Here is a 16,646-nt window from a genome sequence, read left to right as displayed (position 1 = left end):
TGCAGTTACGTCTGATCCGGTGAAATTGGGAGTATGGGATGTTGTTCTTCCAACCCTTTGCATGACAGCTTTTATAGTGTAGGTAACTGTTAGTGTCCACTTGTTTAATATAGTTGCAGGTGGTGATTTTTTGATTTGCACTTGATAAGGTCAGGTCCAGAAAGTCGATCTTCTCTTTGTCCATATGATGTGTGAATTTTAGGTTATAGTCGTTAGTAGATATTAAGTTGAAGAAAGCCAGAAAGTCTTCTTCTTGACCTTCCCAGATTATGAGAATATCATCAATATAGCGTTTATAAAGTATCAGCTGATCGATACATGGATTGTTGGAATGAATATGCTCCTCCTCCCAGCTTCCCATGAGGAGATTCGCGAAGCTGGGCGCAAAAATCGTCCCCATGGCTGTCCCACATGTCTGGAGAAAATAAGTGTCCTGGAATTTAAAGTAATTGTGACGGAGAATGAACCTGATAAAGTCACAAATGGCATCTTTATGGAGTGTGGAGAGATCTAAATCCCTGTCCAGAAACCTCCGACACGCTTCAATCCCTTTTTCGTGTACAATGCATGTGTAGAGGCTCTGGACATCTATGGTGATCCACAAGTAGGAATTCTTCCACTGTACCATTGGTAATATGTCCAAGACGTTCTTCGTGTCTTTGAGATATGACGGGAGTTGTACCACGTATTTCTGAAGAAAGACATCTATGTACTCAGACATATGTGCTGTCAATGAGTCAATTCCAGCAATAATGGGCCGACCTGGTGGATTAACAAGGGACTTGTGTATCTTTGGTAGGAAGTAGAAGATGGGTATGACCGGATTTGATGTCATTAAGTACTGGAATTCTTCTTTTTCCAAGATTTGATTATGAAGATATTGTACTAGTAAAACTCTCAATTCTTCAACGAATGTATTTGTGGGGTCGTTAGGAAGTTTTCTGTATGAGGTGTCGTCACTGAGGAGACGGGTAGCTTCTGTCACATATGCATCTCTGTCCATTATTACGAGGCCTCCTCCTTTGTCCGCCTGCTTAATGACAATGTTTCTATTTTCTTGTAATTTTTTCAGTGCTTCTTTTTCAGCATTTTTTAGGTTTGAGAATTTGCTTTTTTCATGATCTTCTTCACATAAATCTTTTTTGACTTGTTCATAGAACACATTGATGTAGTTGCCTTTGGACTCTAGAGGATAAAATTTTGATTTTCTTTTCAAACCGGATTTGGTTGCTTGAGATGGTGTGGTTTCTTTATCTTTTCTTGCGAAATGTCTCTTTAGTGTCAATGCTCTGACAAACTTGTTGAGATCAATAAAAGTCTCAAATTTATTCATCTGATTTGTCGGTGCGAATTTTAGTCCTTTGCCAAGTAAAGAAATTTCTGCCGTGCTTAAGGTTTGTTTTGACAGGTTAAATATTCCTTTTTCCTGAGGGTCTATTTGAGGTATCTTTTTTTCGGGTTTTGTCCTGCCGCTGCCCCTTGTGCCTCTTCTTCTGGGTAGCTTCTTTTTGTGGGGGCTTGAGCCTTGAATCTCTCTCTGAAGAAGGTTTTCTTGGTAGTTGCTGGATTGTCTGTGTCCGGGTCCGGTGATAAAAAATCCGAGTCGCTATTGGAGTCCAGGCGTTGTAAAGCAGAGAACCTATTCTTCAGAGGTAAAGGTTTCATGTACGGAGAAACTTGATAGTTTGTAGTTCTCCATCTTTCCTGATTGCCTTTCTTTTGATATGGGGTTGTCTTCCATCTTTTAGTCCTTCGGTCTTGATAGACAGGGATACGGTTATAATTATTTTCTTGGAATCTGCTCCAATTATTCACTTGGTTGTGCGCGTAATCTTCTTTATCTCTCAGGTATTTCTTTTGCTTACCTTTGATCACCTCTTCTTCTATACGTTCTATTTTCTTGGTTAGGGTAGCATCATTGGCTTTGAATTCCTCCTTATCTTGATGTCGTACTAGTATTTGTTCTTTTTTCTTTATGTCCTCCTCAATTGTGGTAAGAATATTCCTTTTCTCTGAGATGATTAGCCTCATTAGTTCTAATGAGCAGTTGTGGAGTGTTTCATCCCATTTCTTTATAAAATCCTGTTTATCCTGACCAAAAGTAGGTCTTTTGATAAGGCGTAGTCCTCTTGGGATTCTATTTACTGAGATGTATTGCTCCAAACCTTTGATCTCCCACCATGCTTTGATTTCTTTGGTTAGGAGTCTTTCTGTTTCCCAGAAAAGTGAGTCCATGTCCTCATCGTTAACAGTCACTTGAGATATGCTTGGATTTTCTTCGTTAAAAATCTGTTGACAGAGGTTGTTTCTTTTTTCCAAACCTCTATTTTTAAACATTATGGTGTACAGTGTGTCTAGCTGCCTCCGAGAGAAACCAGAAAATGTGTCTGAGCGCCCCCGTTTCTCTTTTCGACTACATTTTCTGGTTTCTCTCGGAGGCAGCAAGACACACTGTACACCATAATGTTTAAAAATAGAGGTTTGGAAAAAAGAAACAACCTCTGTCAACAGATTTTTAACGAAGAAAATCCAAGCATATCTCAAGTGACTGTTAACGATGAGGACATGGACTCACTTTTCTGGGAAACAGAAAGACTCCTAACCAAAGAAATCAAAGCATGGTGGGAGATCAAAGGTTTGGAGCAATACATCTCAGTAAATAGAATCCCAAGAGGACGACGCCTTATCAAAAGACCTACTTTTGGTCAGGATAAACAGGATTTTATAAAGAAATGGGATGAAACACTCCACAACTGCTCATTAGAACTAATGAGGCTAATCATCTCAGAGAAAAGGAATATTCTTACCACAATTGAGGAGGACATAAAGAAAAAAGAACAAATACTAGTACGACATCAAGATAAGGAGGAATTCAAAGCCAATGATGCTACCCTAACCAAGAAAATAGAACGTATAGAAGAAGAGGTGATCAAAGGTAAGCAAAAGAAATACCTGAGAGATAAAGAAGATTACGCGCACAACCAAGTGAATAATTGGAGCAGATTCCAAGAAAATAATTACAACCGTATCCCTGTCTATCAAGACCGAAGGACTAAAAGATGGAAGACAACCCCATATCAAAAGAAAGGCAATCAGGAAAGATGGAGAACTACAAACTATCAAGTTTCTCCGTACATGAAACCTTTACCTCTGAAGAATAGGTTCTCTGCTTTACAACGCCTGGACTCCAATAGCGACTCGAATTTTTTATCACCGGACCCGGACACAGACAATCCAGCAACTACCAAGAAAACCTTCTTCAGAGAGAGATTCAAGGCTCAAGCCCCCACAAAAAGAAGCTACCCAGAAGAAGAGGCACAAGGGGCAGCGGCAGGACAAAACCCGAAAAAAAGATACCTCAAATAGACCCTCAGGAAAAAGGAATATTTAACCTGTCAAAACAAACCTTAAGCACGGCAGAAATTTCTTTACTTGGCAAAGGACTAAAATTCGCACCGACAAATCAGATGAATAAATTTGAGACTTTTATTGATCTCAACAAGTTTGTCAGAGCATTGACACTAAAGAGACATTTCGCAAGAAAAGATAAAGAAACCACACCATCTCAAGCAACCAAATCCGGTTTGAAAAGAAAATCAAAATTTTATCCTCTAGAGTCCAAAGGCAACTACATCAATGTGTTCTATGAACAAGTCAAAAAAGATTTATGTGAAGAAGATCATGAAAAAAGCAAATTCTCAAACCTAAAAAATGCTGAAAAAGAAGCACTGAAAAAATTACAAGAAAATAGAAACATTGTCATTAAGCAGGCGGACAAAGGAGGAGGCCTCGTAATAATGGACAGAGATGCATATGTGACAGAAGCTACCCGTCTCCTCAGTGACGACACCTCATACAGAAAACTTCCTAACGACCCCACAAATACATTCGTTGAAGAATTGAGAGTTTTACTAGTACAATATCTTCATAATCAAATCTTGGAAAAAGAAGAATTCCAGTACTTAATGACATCAAATCCGGTCATACCCATCTTCTACTTCCTACCAAAGATACACAAGTCCCTTGTTAATCCACCAGGTCGGCCCATTATTGCTGGAATTGACTCATTGACAGCACATATGTCTGAGTACATAGATGTCTTTCTTCAGAAATACGTGGTACAACTCCCGTCATATCTCAAAGACACGAAGAACGTCTTGGACATATTACCAATGGTACAGTGGAAGAATTCTTACTTGTGGATCACCATAGATGTCCAGAGCCTCTACACATGCATTGTACACGAAAAAGGGATTGAAGCGTGTCGGAGGTTTCTGGACAGGGATTTAGATCTCTCCACACTCCATAAAGATGCCATTTGTGACTTTATCAGGTTCATTCTCCGTCACAATTACTTTAAATTCCAGGACACTTATTTTCTCCAGACATGTGGGACAGCCATGGGGACGATTTTTGCGCCCAGCTTCGCGAATCTCCTCATGGGAAGCTGGGAGGAGGAGCATATTCATTCCAACAATCCATGTATCGATCAGCTGATACTTTATAAACGCTATATTGATGATATTCTCATAATCTGGGAAGGTCAAGAAGAAGACTTTCTGGCTTTCTTCAACTTAATATCTACTAACGACTATAACCTAAAATTCACACATCATATGGACAAAGAGAAGATCGACTTTCTGGACCTGACCTTATCAAGTGCAAATCAAAAAATCACCACCTGCAACTATATTAAACAAGTGGACACTAACAGTTACCTACACTATAAAAGCTGTCATGCAAAGGGTTGGAAGAACAACATCCCATACTCCCAATTTCACCGGATCAGACGTAACTGCAGCAATCCAGATGAGTGCGCCAAACAACTGGAACTTTATGCGGGGAGATTCAAAGAGAGACAATATCCAGAGACTACCATCAAGAAGGCACTTGAGAAAGTTTATGATGTCAAGACTGAACCGATCAAAGAGAAATCTGATGAGAAATTCATCCCCTTTATCACTACGTACAACTGCCAGGAACAGTCCATAAAGAAGTCGTTTAATAAACACTGGAACCTCCTTTTACTGGACCCCGTCCTCAAAGACATCATTCCAGAACGCCCAAAAATTGTCTTTAGAAAGACCAAAAGTCTCAAAGACATCATAGCCCCAAGTCTCTTGAAAAAAGAAGAGCCTACAAACAAAATCGGGATGCGAAATTATAAATGTGGAAACTGCAACATGTGCAAGTTTGTACATCCGGTTAGAAGACACTTCTCCAATCATAACAACTCGAAAGAATATCTAATCAAAGACTTCATGAACTGTAACTCAACCATGGTCATATATCTTTTAGAATGCATATGTGGCCTAAAATACGTGGGCAAAACGAAAAGACTACTCAAAATTCGACTACAGGAACATGTCCGAAATATAAAAAATAAAGTAGAGAATCACGCTGTTTCCAAACATTTTAAGGAAAAACACAAATCCAATCCCGAAGACCTGACATTCAAAGCCATCGAGCAAATTAAATCAGGAGAAAGAGGAGGAGATATATTGAACAAATTATCGAAAAGAGAGATGTTCTGGATCTTTGAACTGCAAACTATGGCACCGCTGGGCTTCAATGAAGCATTTGAAATCGCCCCTTTTTTATAAAAGACTCATCACCTATACTTTTAACACAAAATAGTAATATATTATGACCACAATTGCACTATATTATCGCACCTTCCTTCGTTATGACCTTGAGTCAATATAATCACCTGCAACTCAATTGCACATCTCACATCTCTGTATGTTATACTACACCTATTCCTAATCATCCCTAGCCATCGTGTAATATAAATCTTTTATCCTTTTAATATTCCAGCCTATTGGCGAAAAACCGGCTCTATCCAGCTTTATTTTGGATGTTTTTAACTTCACGAGCACTACGTGTGAACCACTACGGACTTTATGATGAAAACTTACTAAGATGGGACATACCTCTATATATGGAGAAAGAACTATATCACTATTTCATATATATATGTCTTTTTTATATATATATATTTTATATATATTTTATATTTACATTTATATTTATTTTCATTTTTATTTTTATTATTATTATTTTTATTTTTATTCTTATTATTATTTTTATATTTATATTTATTTTTATATTTATTTCCTTTAACTCTATCTTTAATCCGGATATGTTCCTATATACACATGTACTTATTTATTCTAATTAGTTCGTCCACTGCCATCCCTCGTCACTGCCCCCCTTGTTTCACTGATTACTGAAGCAGCAGTTGATTACTGCTGACAAGCTCCGCTGTGCAGAGCGCATCGTCACGGAGATGACGATGCGTTCCACAGTGCGTTCCACCGGCCGGCGGAAGTACCTTCCGCAAAACCGGAAGTGACGCGCGGCGGACCACGCCAGGAACTAGCTGTGCGTTCCAGCGTGCGTTCCACCGCGCTGCACAGCGCCATACGAAGCTTTTAAGCTTTGTTTTTCATTACAATTTCCCTGCCTATCACCTGTTTGTGCCCTCTATACACACAATATGTAGCCACCATGCCTGAAAGTTTAATTAAACTGTCTCCCATTGCCTAAATTTGACATCACCTAACAGGAAGTGATGTCATCAATTACCTGGCCATGTGCTGGGTTCTCACTCTCTCTTCAGGTATAAATAGAGCATCTTTGCTTACTGACCTTATCCCCATGATGAAGTCTAGTTAAGGACGAAACGCGTTGGGACTGATGCACCTGAACTTCCCTTATGGGCAGATAAGCTGTTTTAATATTTAATTTTTGTACGTTTGAAATTTTACTATTTATCTTGGATGCTTACGAAAGATCTGATGTATCCCAGTCCTAATATGGACAGATAAGCTTGTCATTCAATTTTATCTTGTACGCTCGCATTACTTCTACTTTTCATGTTTTATGTGTTTTATTAAATTTTGTGAAAAAACTTTTAAAAAATCCCTGGCTGTGGATTTTAAATTTTTGGGACTTGCATATACCCAGAAAGTTTTAAACACATAATTGGTCCATTTTATCTATAGATTGAACACTGTATATTTTATACTTCTACCTTTATGTTTTATGTGTGTTTTATGGTGAAAAACTTTTAAAACAAAATCCCTGGCTGTGGATTTTAAATTTGTGGGATTTACCTTTACCCAGAAAGTTTTTTAACACACAATTGGTTTATATGATCTGTAGATTGTGATTGCGTAAAAACAGTACGCGCTATGTTATTTTGTTCTTCTTTTTTCATGTACCTGTACTGGTCCTATGACTGAAGCAAAAGTCTATTTATGACAGATAAGTAGTATCCTGTTCTCAATCACATCAGCTCTATAATTTTATTAGACACTAACAGGCGCCCTTTACTTCACTTTCTAAAAATTTTGTTTATGTGTTTTCCAAGCACATATCTATTGCTTAAGGTTGCAGCCACTCTTACTTTAGAGGAAGTGTCACTTATTCTATACACTTCATTTCATAATTTTACTATTTATTAGTGGTAGTGCACCGTGACATCTGAGCGCCCCCGTTTCTCTTTTCGACTAATATATATATATATATATATATATATATAATTGTATATAATATATATATAATATTGTATACCACCTACCCGTGTTTTTTTTTTTTTTCTTTCTTCTTCTTTATACATACTACTATAGTAGCTTACTGTAGCAGTCTGCGGTGCTGCTGAGCTGACAGTGTCCAGCAGGTCCGTCATCAGTCATTACATAATAAATATATATACCTGTCCGGCTGCAGTACTAGTGATATTATATATATATATATATATATATTAATTTCATCTCATTATCATCCAGTCTATATTAGCAGCAGACACAGTACGGTAGTCCACGGCTGTAGCTACCTCTGTGTCGGCAGTCGCTGGTCCATCCATAATTGTATACCACCTACCCGTGTTTTTTTTTTTTTCTTTCTTCTTCTTTATACATACTACTATAGTAGCTTACTGTAGCAGTCTGCGGTGCTGCTGAGCTGACAGTGTCCAGCAGGTCCGTCATCAGTCATTACATAATAAATATATATACCTGTCCGGCTGCAGTACTAGTGATATTATATATATATATATATATATATATATATAAATTTCATCTCATTATCATCCAGTCTATATTAGCAGCAGACACAGTACGGTAGTCCACGGCTGTAGCTACCTCTGTGTCGGCAGTCGCTGGTCCATCCGTAATTGTATACCACCTACCCGTGTTTTTTTTTTTTCTTTCTTCTTCTTTATACATACTACTATAGTAGCTTACTGTAGCAGTCTGCGGTGCTGCTGAGCTGACAGTGTCCAGCAGGTCCGTCATCAGTCATTACATAATTCGTATTCGTATATATATTAATTTCATCTCATTATCATCCAGTCTATATTAGCAGCAGACACGGCTGTAGCTACCTCTGTGGCGGCAGTCGCTGGTCCATCCATAATTGTATACCACCTACCCGTGGTTTTTTTTTCTTTCTTCTTCTTTATACATACTACTATAGTAGCTTACTGTAGCAGTCTGCGGTGCTGCTGAGCTGACAGTGTCCAGCAGGTCCATCATCAGTCATTACATAATAAATATATATACCTGTCCGGCTGCAGTACTAGTGATATTATATATATATATATATATATATTAATTTCATCTCATTATCATCCAGTCTATATTAGCAGCAGACACAGTACGGTAGTCCATGGCTGTAGCTACCTCTGTGTCGGCAGTCGCTGGTCCATCCACAATTGTATACCACCTACCCGGGTTTTTTTTTTTTTCTTTCTTCTTCTTTATACATACTACTATAGTAGCTTACTGTAGCAGTCTGCGGTGCTGCTGAGCTGACAGTGTCCAGCAGGTCCGTCATCAGTCATTACATAATAAATATATATACCTGTCCGGCTGCAGTACTAGTGATATTATATATATATATATATATATATATATTAATTTCATCTCATTATCATCCAGTCTATATTAGCAGCAGACACGGCTGTAGCTACCTCTGTGTCGGCAGTCGCTGGTCCATCCATAATTGTATACCACCTGCCCATGTTTTTTTTTTTTTTTCTTTCTTCTTCTTTATACATACTACTTTAGTAGCTTACTGTAGCAGTCTGCGGTGCTGCTGAGCTGACAGTGTCCAGCAGGTCCGTCATCAGTCATTACATAATAAATATATATACCTGTCCGGCTGCAGTACTAGTGATATTATATATATATATATATATATTAATTTCATCTCATTATCATCCAGTCTATATTAGCAGCAGACACAGTACGGTAGTCCACGGCTGTAGCTACCTCTGTGTCGGCAGTCGCTGGTCCATCCATAATTGTATACCACCTACCCGTGTTTTTTTTTTTCTTTCTTCTTCTTTATACATACTACTATAGTAGCTTACTGTAGCAGTCTGCGGTGCTGCTGAGCTGACAGTGTCCAGCAGGTCCGTCATCAGTCATTACATAATAAATATATATACCTGTCCGGCTGCAGTACTAGTGATATTATATATATATATATATATATATATATATATATTAATTTCATCTCATTATCATCCAGTCTATATTAGCAGCAGACACAGTACGGTAGTCCACGGCTGTAGCTACCTCTGTGTCGGCAGTCGCTCGTCCATCCATAATTGTATACTAGTATCCATCCATCTCCATTGTTTACCTGAGGTGCCTTTTAGTTGTGCCTATTAAAATATGGAGAACAAAAATGTTGAGGTTCCAAAATTAGGGAAAGATCAAGATCCACTTCCACCTCGTGCTGAAGCTGCTGCCACTAGTCATGGCCGAGACGATGAAATGCCAGCAACGTCGTCTGCCAAGGCCGATGCCCAATGTCATAGTACAGAGCATGTAAAATCCAAAACACCAAATATCAGTAAAAAAAGGACTCCAAAATCTAAAATAAAATTGTCGGAGGAGAAGCGTAAACTTGCCAATATGCCATTTACCACACGGAGTGGCAAGGAACGGCTGAGGCCCTGGCCTATGTTCATGGCTAGTGGTTCAGCTTCACATGAGGATGGAAGCACTCAGCCTCTCGCTAGAAAACTGAAAAGACTCAAGCTGGCAAAAGCACCGCAAAGAACTGTGCGTTCTTCGAAATCACAAATCCACAAGGAGAGTCCAATTGTGTCGGTTGCGATGCCTGACCTTCCCAACACTGGACGTGAAGAGCATGCGCCTTCCACCATTTGCACGCCCCCTGCAAGTGCTGGAAGGAGCACCCGCAGTCCAGTTCCTGATAGTCAGATTGAAGATGTCAGTGTTGAAGTACACCAGGATGAGGAGGATATGGGTGTTGCTGGCGCTGGGGAGGAAATTGACCAGGAGGATTCTGATGGTGAGGTGGTTTGTTTAAGTCAGGCACCCGGGGAGACACCTGTTGTCCATGGGAGGAATAGGGCCATTGACATGCCTGGTCAAAATACAAAAAAAATCAGCTCTTCGGTGTGGAAGTATTTCACCAGAAATGCGGACAACATTTGTCAAGCCGTGTGTTGCCTTTGTCAAGCTGTAATAAGTAGGGGTAAGGACGTTAACCACCTCGGAACATCCTCCCTTATACGTCACCTGCAGCGCATTCATCATAAGTCAGTGACAAGTTCAAAAACTTTGGGCGACAGCGGAAGCAGTCCACTGACCAGTAAATCCCTTCCTCTTGTAACCAAGCTCACGCAAACCACCCCACCAACTCCCTCAGTGTCAATTTCCTCCTTCCCCAGGAATGCCAATAGTCCTGCAGGCCATGTCACTGGCAATTCTGACGAGTCCTCTCCTGCCTGGGATTCCTCCGATGCATCCTTGCGTGTAACGCCTACTGCTGCTGGCGCTGCTGTTGTTGCTGCTGGGAGTCGATGGTCATCCCAGAGGGGAAGTCGTAAGCCCACTTTTACTACTTCCACCAAGCAATTGACTGTCCAACAGTCCTTTGCGAGGAAGATGAAATATCACAGCAGTCATCCTGTTGCAAAGCGGATAACTGAGGCCTTGACAACTATGTTGGTGTTAGACGTGCGTCCGGTATCCGCCGTTAGTTCACAGGGAACTAGACAATTTCTTGAGGTAGTGTGCCCCCGTTACCAAATACCATCTAGGTTCCACTTCTCTAGGCAGGCGATACCGAGAATGTACACGGACGTCAGAAAAAGACTCACCAGTGTCCTAAAAAATGCAGTTGTACCCAATGTCCACTTAACCACGGACATGTGGACAAGTGGAGCAGGGCAGGGTCAGGACTATATGACTGTGACAGCCCACTGGGTAGATGTATGGACGCCCGCCGCAAGAACAGCAGCGGCGGCACCAGTAGCAGCATCTCGCAAACGCCAACTCTTTCCTAGGCAGGCTACGCTTTGTATCACCGGTTTCCAGAATACGCACACAGCTGAAAACCTCTTACGGCAACTGAGGAAGATCATCGCGGAATGGCTTACCCCAATTGGACTCTCCTGTGGATTTGTGGCATCGGACAACGCCAGCAATATTGTGTGTGCATTAAATATGGGCAAATTCCAGCACGTCCCATGTTTTGCACATACCTTGAATTTGGTGGTGCAGAATTTTTTAAAAAACGACAGGGGCGTGCAAGAGATGCTGTCGGTGGCCAGAAGAATTGCGGGACACTTTCGGAGGACAGGCACCACGTACAGAAGACTGGAGCACCACCAAAAACGCCTGAACCTGCCCTGCCATCATCTGAAGCAAGAAGTGGTAACGAGGTGGAATTCAACCCTATATATGCTTCAGAGGTTGGAGGAGCAGCAAAAGGCCATTCAAGCCTATACAATTGAGCACGATATAGGAGGTGGAATGTACCTGTCTCAAGCGCAGTGGAGAATGATTTCAACGTTGTGCAAGGTTCTGCAACCTTTTGAACTTGCCACACGTGAAGTCAGTTCAGACACTGCCAGCCTGAGTCAGGTCATTCCCCTCATCAGGCTTTTGCAGAAGAAGCTGGAGGCATTGAAGGAGGAGCTAAAAGGGAGCGATTCCGCTAGGCATGTGGGACTTGTGGATGGAGCCCTTAATTCGCTTAACAAGGATTCACGGGTGGTCAATCTGTTGAAATCAGAGCACTACATTTTGGCCACCGTGCTCGATCCTAGATTTAAAACCTACCTTGGATCTCTCTTTCCGGCAGACACAAGTCTGCTGGGGTTCAAAGACCTGCTGGTGACAAAATTGTCAAGTCAAGCGGAACGCGACCTGTCAACATCTCCTCCTTCACATTCTCCCGCAACTGGGGGTGCGAGGAAAAGGCTCAGAATTCCGAGCCCACCCGCTGGCGGTGATGCAGGGCAGTCTGGAGCGACTGCTGATGCTGACATTTGGTCCGGACTGAAGGACCTGACAACGATTACGGACATGTCGTCTACTGTCACTGCATATGATTCTCTCCCCATTGAAAGAATGGTGGAGGATTATATGAGTGACCGCATCCAAGTAGGCACGTCAGACAGTCCGTACTTATACTGGCAGGAAAAAGAGGCAATTTGGAGGCCCTTGCACAAACTGGCTTTATTCTACCTAAGTTGCCCTCCCACAAGTGTGTACTCCGAAAGAGTGTTTAGTGCCGCCGCTCACCTTGTCAGCAATCGGCGTACGAGGTTACTTCCAGAAAATGTGGAGAAGATGATGTTCATTAAAATGAATTATAATCAATTCCTCCGTGGAGACATTGACCAGCAGCAATTGCCTCCACAAAGTAGTACACAGGGAGCTGAGATGGTGGATTCCAGTGAGAAGAATTGATAATCTGTGAGGAGCGGGATGTACACGGTGATATATCGGAGGATGATGATGAGGTGGACATCTTGCCTCTGTAGAGCCAGTTTGTGCAAGGAGAGATTAATTGCTTCTTTTTCGGTGGGGGTCCAAACCAACCCGTCATTTCAGTCACAGTCGTGTGGCAGACCCTGTCACTGAAATGATGGGTTGGTTAAAGTGTGCATGTCCTGTTTATACAACATAAGGGTGGGTGGGAGGGCCCAAGGACAATTCCATCTTGCACCTCTTTTTTCTTTCATTTTTCTTTGCGTCATGTGCTGTTTGGGGAGTGTTTTTTGGAAGGGCCATCCTGCGTGCCACTGCAGTGCCACTCCTAGATGGGCCAGGTGTTTGTGTCGGCCACTAGGGTCGCTTATCTTACTCACACAGCTACCTCATTGCGCCTCTTTTTTTCTTCTTTGCGTCATGTGCTGTTTGGGGAGTGTTTTTGGAAGGGCCATCCTGCGTGACACTGCAGTGCCACTCCTAGATGGGCCAGGTGTTTGTGTCGGCCACTAGGGTCGCTTATCTTACTCACACAGCTACCTCATTGCGCCTCTTTTTTTCTTCTTTGCGTCATGTGCTGTTTGGGGAGTGTTTTTTGGAAGGGCCATCCTGCGTGACACTGCAGTGCCACTCCTAGATGGGCCACGTGTTTGTGTCGGCCACTAGGGTCGCTTATCTTACTCACACAGCTACCTCATTGCGCCTCTTTTTTTCTTCTTTGCGTCATGTGCTGTTTGGGGAGTGTTTTTTGGAAGGGCCATCCTGCGTGACACTGCAGTGACACTCCTAGATGGGCCAGGTGTTTGTGTCGGCCACTAGGGTCGCTTATCTTACTCACACAGCTACCTCATTGCGCCTCTTTTTTTCTTCTTTGCGTCATGTGCTGTTTGGGGAGTGTTTTTTGGAAGGGCCGTCCTGCGTGACACTGCAGTGCCACTCCTAGATGGGCCAGGTGTTTGTGTCGGCCACTAGGGTCGCTTAGCTTAGTCATCCAGCGACCTCGGTGCAAATTTTAGGACTAAAAATAATATTGTGAGGTGTGAGGTGTTCAGAATAGACTGAAAATGAGTGGAAATTATGGTTTTTGAGGTTAATAATACTTTGGGATCAAAATGACCCCCAAATTCTATGATTTAAGCTGTTTTTTAGTGTTTTTTGAAAAAAACACCCGAATCCAAAACACTCCCGAATCCGACAAAAAAAATTCGGTGAGGTTTTGCCAAAACGCGGTCGAACCCAAAACACGGCCGCGGAACCGAACCCAAAACCAAAACACAAAACCCGAAAAATTTCAAGTGCACATCTCTAATTTATACCGCAAACCCCTTAGTCTGTAAGCTCTCATGAGCAGGGTCTTCCAGCTCCTTGCTCTCACCCAGTACCAACCCTGTATCCAGTGTACTCTCACTCATGGTCTATGTCTATTTATCATCCTTTCTGTCTGCCCACTTTGTTATTGTCTGGCACTTTGTTATTGATTGATACTGTTAATGTCACTTAATAAGTCATCTTATTTTACTGCTTAGTTTTTCTCTGTGTATGGTGTTTTTTTTATATTGAATTGGTGGTTGTTTCTGTTGAAATTGTTTCTCTGTCTGGCGCTAGAGACTGTTGGTGGTACCATATAAATGTATGACAATAATAATGATGACTACTTGTGAGCTCACAAATGTATAATATGTTATTCTGTAGATGTGGAGTGTACCTGCAAGCCAGGCTACGTGGGAGATGGCTATACCTGCAATGGGAACCTGCTCCAAGTCCTGACGTCTTTCCCTGTGTTTTCAAATTTTGTTATGGTATGTTGAGAAACAAATAAGGAAATGGGGCAATTCAATCTTGGGAGATGTGCATTCCCAATGTTCGGCTGCATACCTCCCCTGTAATTACTTTAGGCAAGCGTACAAGTTTAAATGTGCAATGTTGGTGGCCACAAGTTATTAGCATTATGACTGTGGCCCTCATTCCGAGTTGATCCCTTGCTACGGATTTTCGCAGCGCAGCGATTATGGCAGAACGGGGCTAATCTGCGCATGCGTATGCACCGCAATGTGCAGGCGCATTGTACAAGTACAAAGACCTTTGTGGTTTTGCTCAGGTTCTAGCAACGCTTTCAGTCGAGATTGACAGGAAGTGGGAGTTTCTGGGTGGCAACTGACCATTTTTTGGGAGTGTTTGGAAAAACGCAGGCGTGGCCGGGCGTTTGCTGGGTGGGTATCTGACGTCAATACCGGGTCCTTCGTCGCAGCAATCATCACACAGAATAAGTAACTACAGGGCTGGTCTTGTTCTGCACAAAATGTGTTTGCTGCCGCTCTGCTGCACAGGCGTTCACACTCCTGCAAAGCGAAAAAACACTCCCCCTGGGTGGCGACTATGCGTTTGCACGGCTGCTTAAAGTAGCTAGCGAGCGATCAACTCGGAATGAGGGCCTGTGTCTCCAGCACTTCTAGCCCATAGCCGTTAATTGAATTGCTCACATACAGTCTGATAGTAGCCAGCCTAGGCAAATCTGCAGGAAACATGGGCCCTCATTCCGAGTTGTTCGCTCGCAAGCTGCTTTTAGCAGCATTGCACACGCTAAGCTGCCGCCTACTGGGAGTGAATCTTAGCATCTTAAAATTGCGAACGAAAGTTTCGCAATATTGCGATAAGACATCTCTGTGTAGTTTCTGAGTAGCTCGAGACTTACTCTGCCAGTGCGATCAGTTCAGTGCTTGTCGTTCCTGGTTTGACGTCACAAACACACCCAGCGTTCGCCCAGACACTCCTCCGTTTCTCCAGCCACTCCCGCGTTTTTCCCAGAAACGGTAGCGTTTTTTTCCCACATGCCCCTAAAACGGCCTGTTTCCGCCCAGAAACACCCACTTCCTGTCAATCACATTACGATCACCAGAACGATGAAAAAACCGTGAGTAATATTCCTAACTGCATAGCAAATTTACTTGGCGCAGTCGCAGTGCGAACATTGCGCATGCGCATTAAGCGGAAAATTGCTGCGATGCGAAGAAAATTACAGAGCGAACAACTCGGAATGACCACCATGGTGCTTTCTACAGCTACACATATACTCTTAGAACAGTTCTTAGAAATATCCCCCAATACTCTGTACTTGAGAACTCCATCCTTTGAAGCATTTCAAATCCAGTCACACATTTCTCTGTTATGGTATCTTCAAATAAAATAAAATAAAATGTATTAATTCTTCTCACAGGAAATCTACAGATATTCTAATACTTCAGCAAAAGGCAGAGAGTTTATAAACTACCTAACAAACTTGTCCATACAAGCTACACTTTTTGCCCCTGGCAATGATGGCCTGAATGAAAATGAGGTAGGTGATCTTCTTCTTATGAGATACACATACCTTCCAACATTTAAAGAAATAAAAAACAGACAAAATAGGTTCCATCCTCCTCCTGCTGAACCACATCCGGATCCTCTCAAGTCCCAATCACAACCACAATTGGGTGAAGCCACGTAGAGTAGGCCATATCATTTTCAGGGTCCACACAGCAGGACAGTCCTAAAAAGGGCTGAAGAGCAGAGAGTCTGGGCACCAAACAATTATTATTTTTTTTCCTAGCAGCCACAGAGTTCCTCTCCACTATGCCCCACCCACAGCCACTTGCCGGCCAGTTTTAGTTTGGTGCCGGCAGGAGCAGGGGTTGCTATTACGTGGTCCCCATGTTACTTTTATTTAATTTTATTTAGTTTTATTTCACAGTACTTCTTCTCAGGGCAGTCTGTGAAAGGCATCCTATGGCTCCAACACCTAGCGCCGGTAGCAGCAGCATCGGTGGCTGGGTCAGTGACTTCCGTTGTGGGACTCTAGGAAGGACAGCATACAGGCAGCTCCTGGAGCCCGCAGTTGGACGCACT

The 16,646-nt window shown here is 42.2% G+C and overlaps 1 protein-coding gene across 2 annotated transcripts in view; it reads left to right on the top strand.

The window, feature by feature from the left end:
- STAB2 (stabilin 2) overlaps positions 1 to 16,646 on the top strand; it is a 285,642-nt gene that overhangs the window by 223,781 nt on the left and 45,215 nt on the right. For both annotated transcript variants that reach the window (XM_063927783.1, XM_063927784.1), the window contains 2 exons: positions 14,457 to 14,563; positions 15,979 to 16,098. In XM_063927783.1, the coding sequence (XP_063783853.1) occupies positions 14,457 to 14,563; positions 15,979 to 16,098 (227 nt within the window). The remainder of the gene's footprint in view (positions 1 to 14,456; positions 14,564 to 15,978; positions 16,099 to 16,646) is intronic.

Source organism: Pseudophryne corroboree, chromosome 6 (assembly GCF_028390025.1).
Source record: "Pseudophryne corroboree isolate aPseCor3 chromosome 6, aPseCor3.hap2, whole genome shotgun sequence".
Taxonomy (NCBI): Eukaryota; Metazoa; Chordata; class Amphibia; order Anura; family Myobatrachidae; genus Pseudophryne; species Pseudophryne corroboree.
Note: the sequence above shows the minus strand (reverse complement) of the source record. Positions and strands in the feature narration are given on the sequence as shown.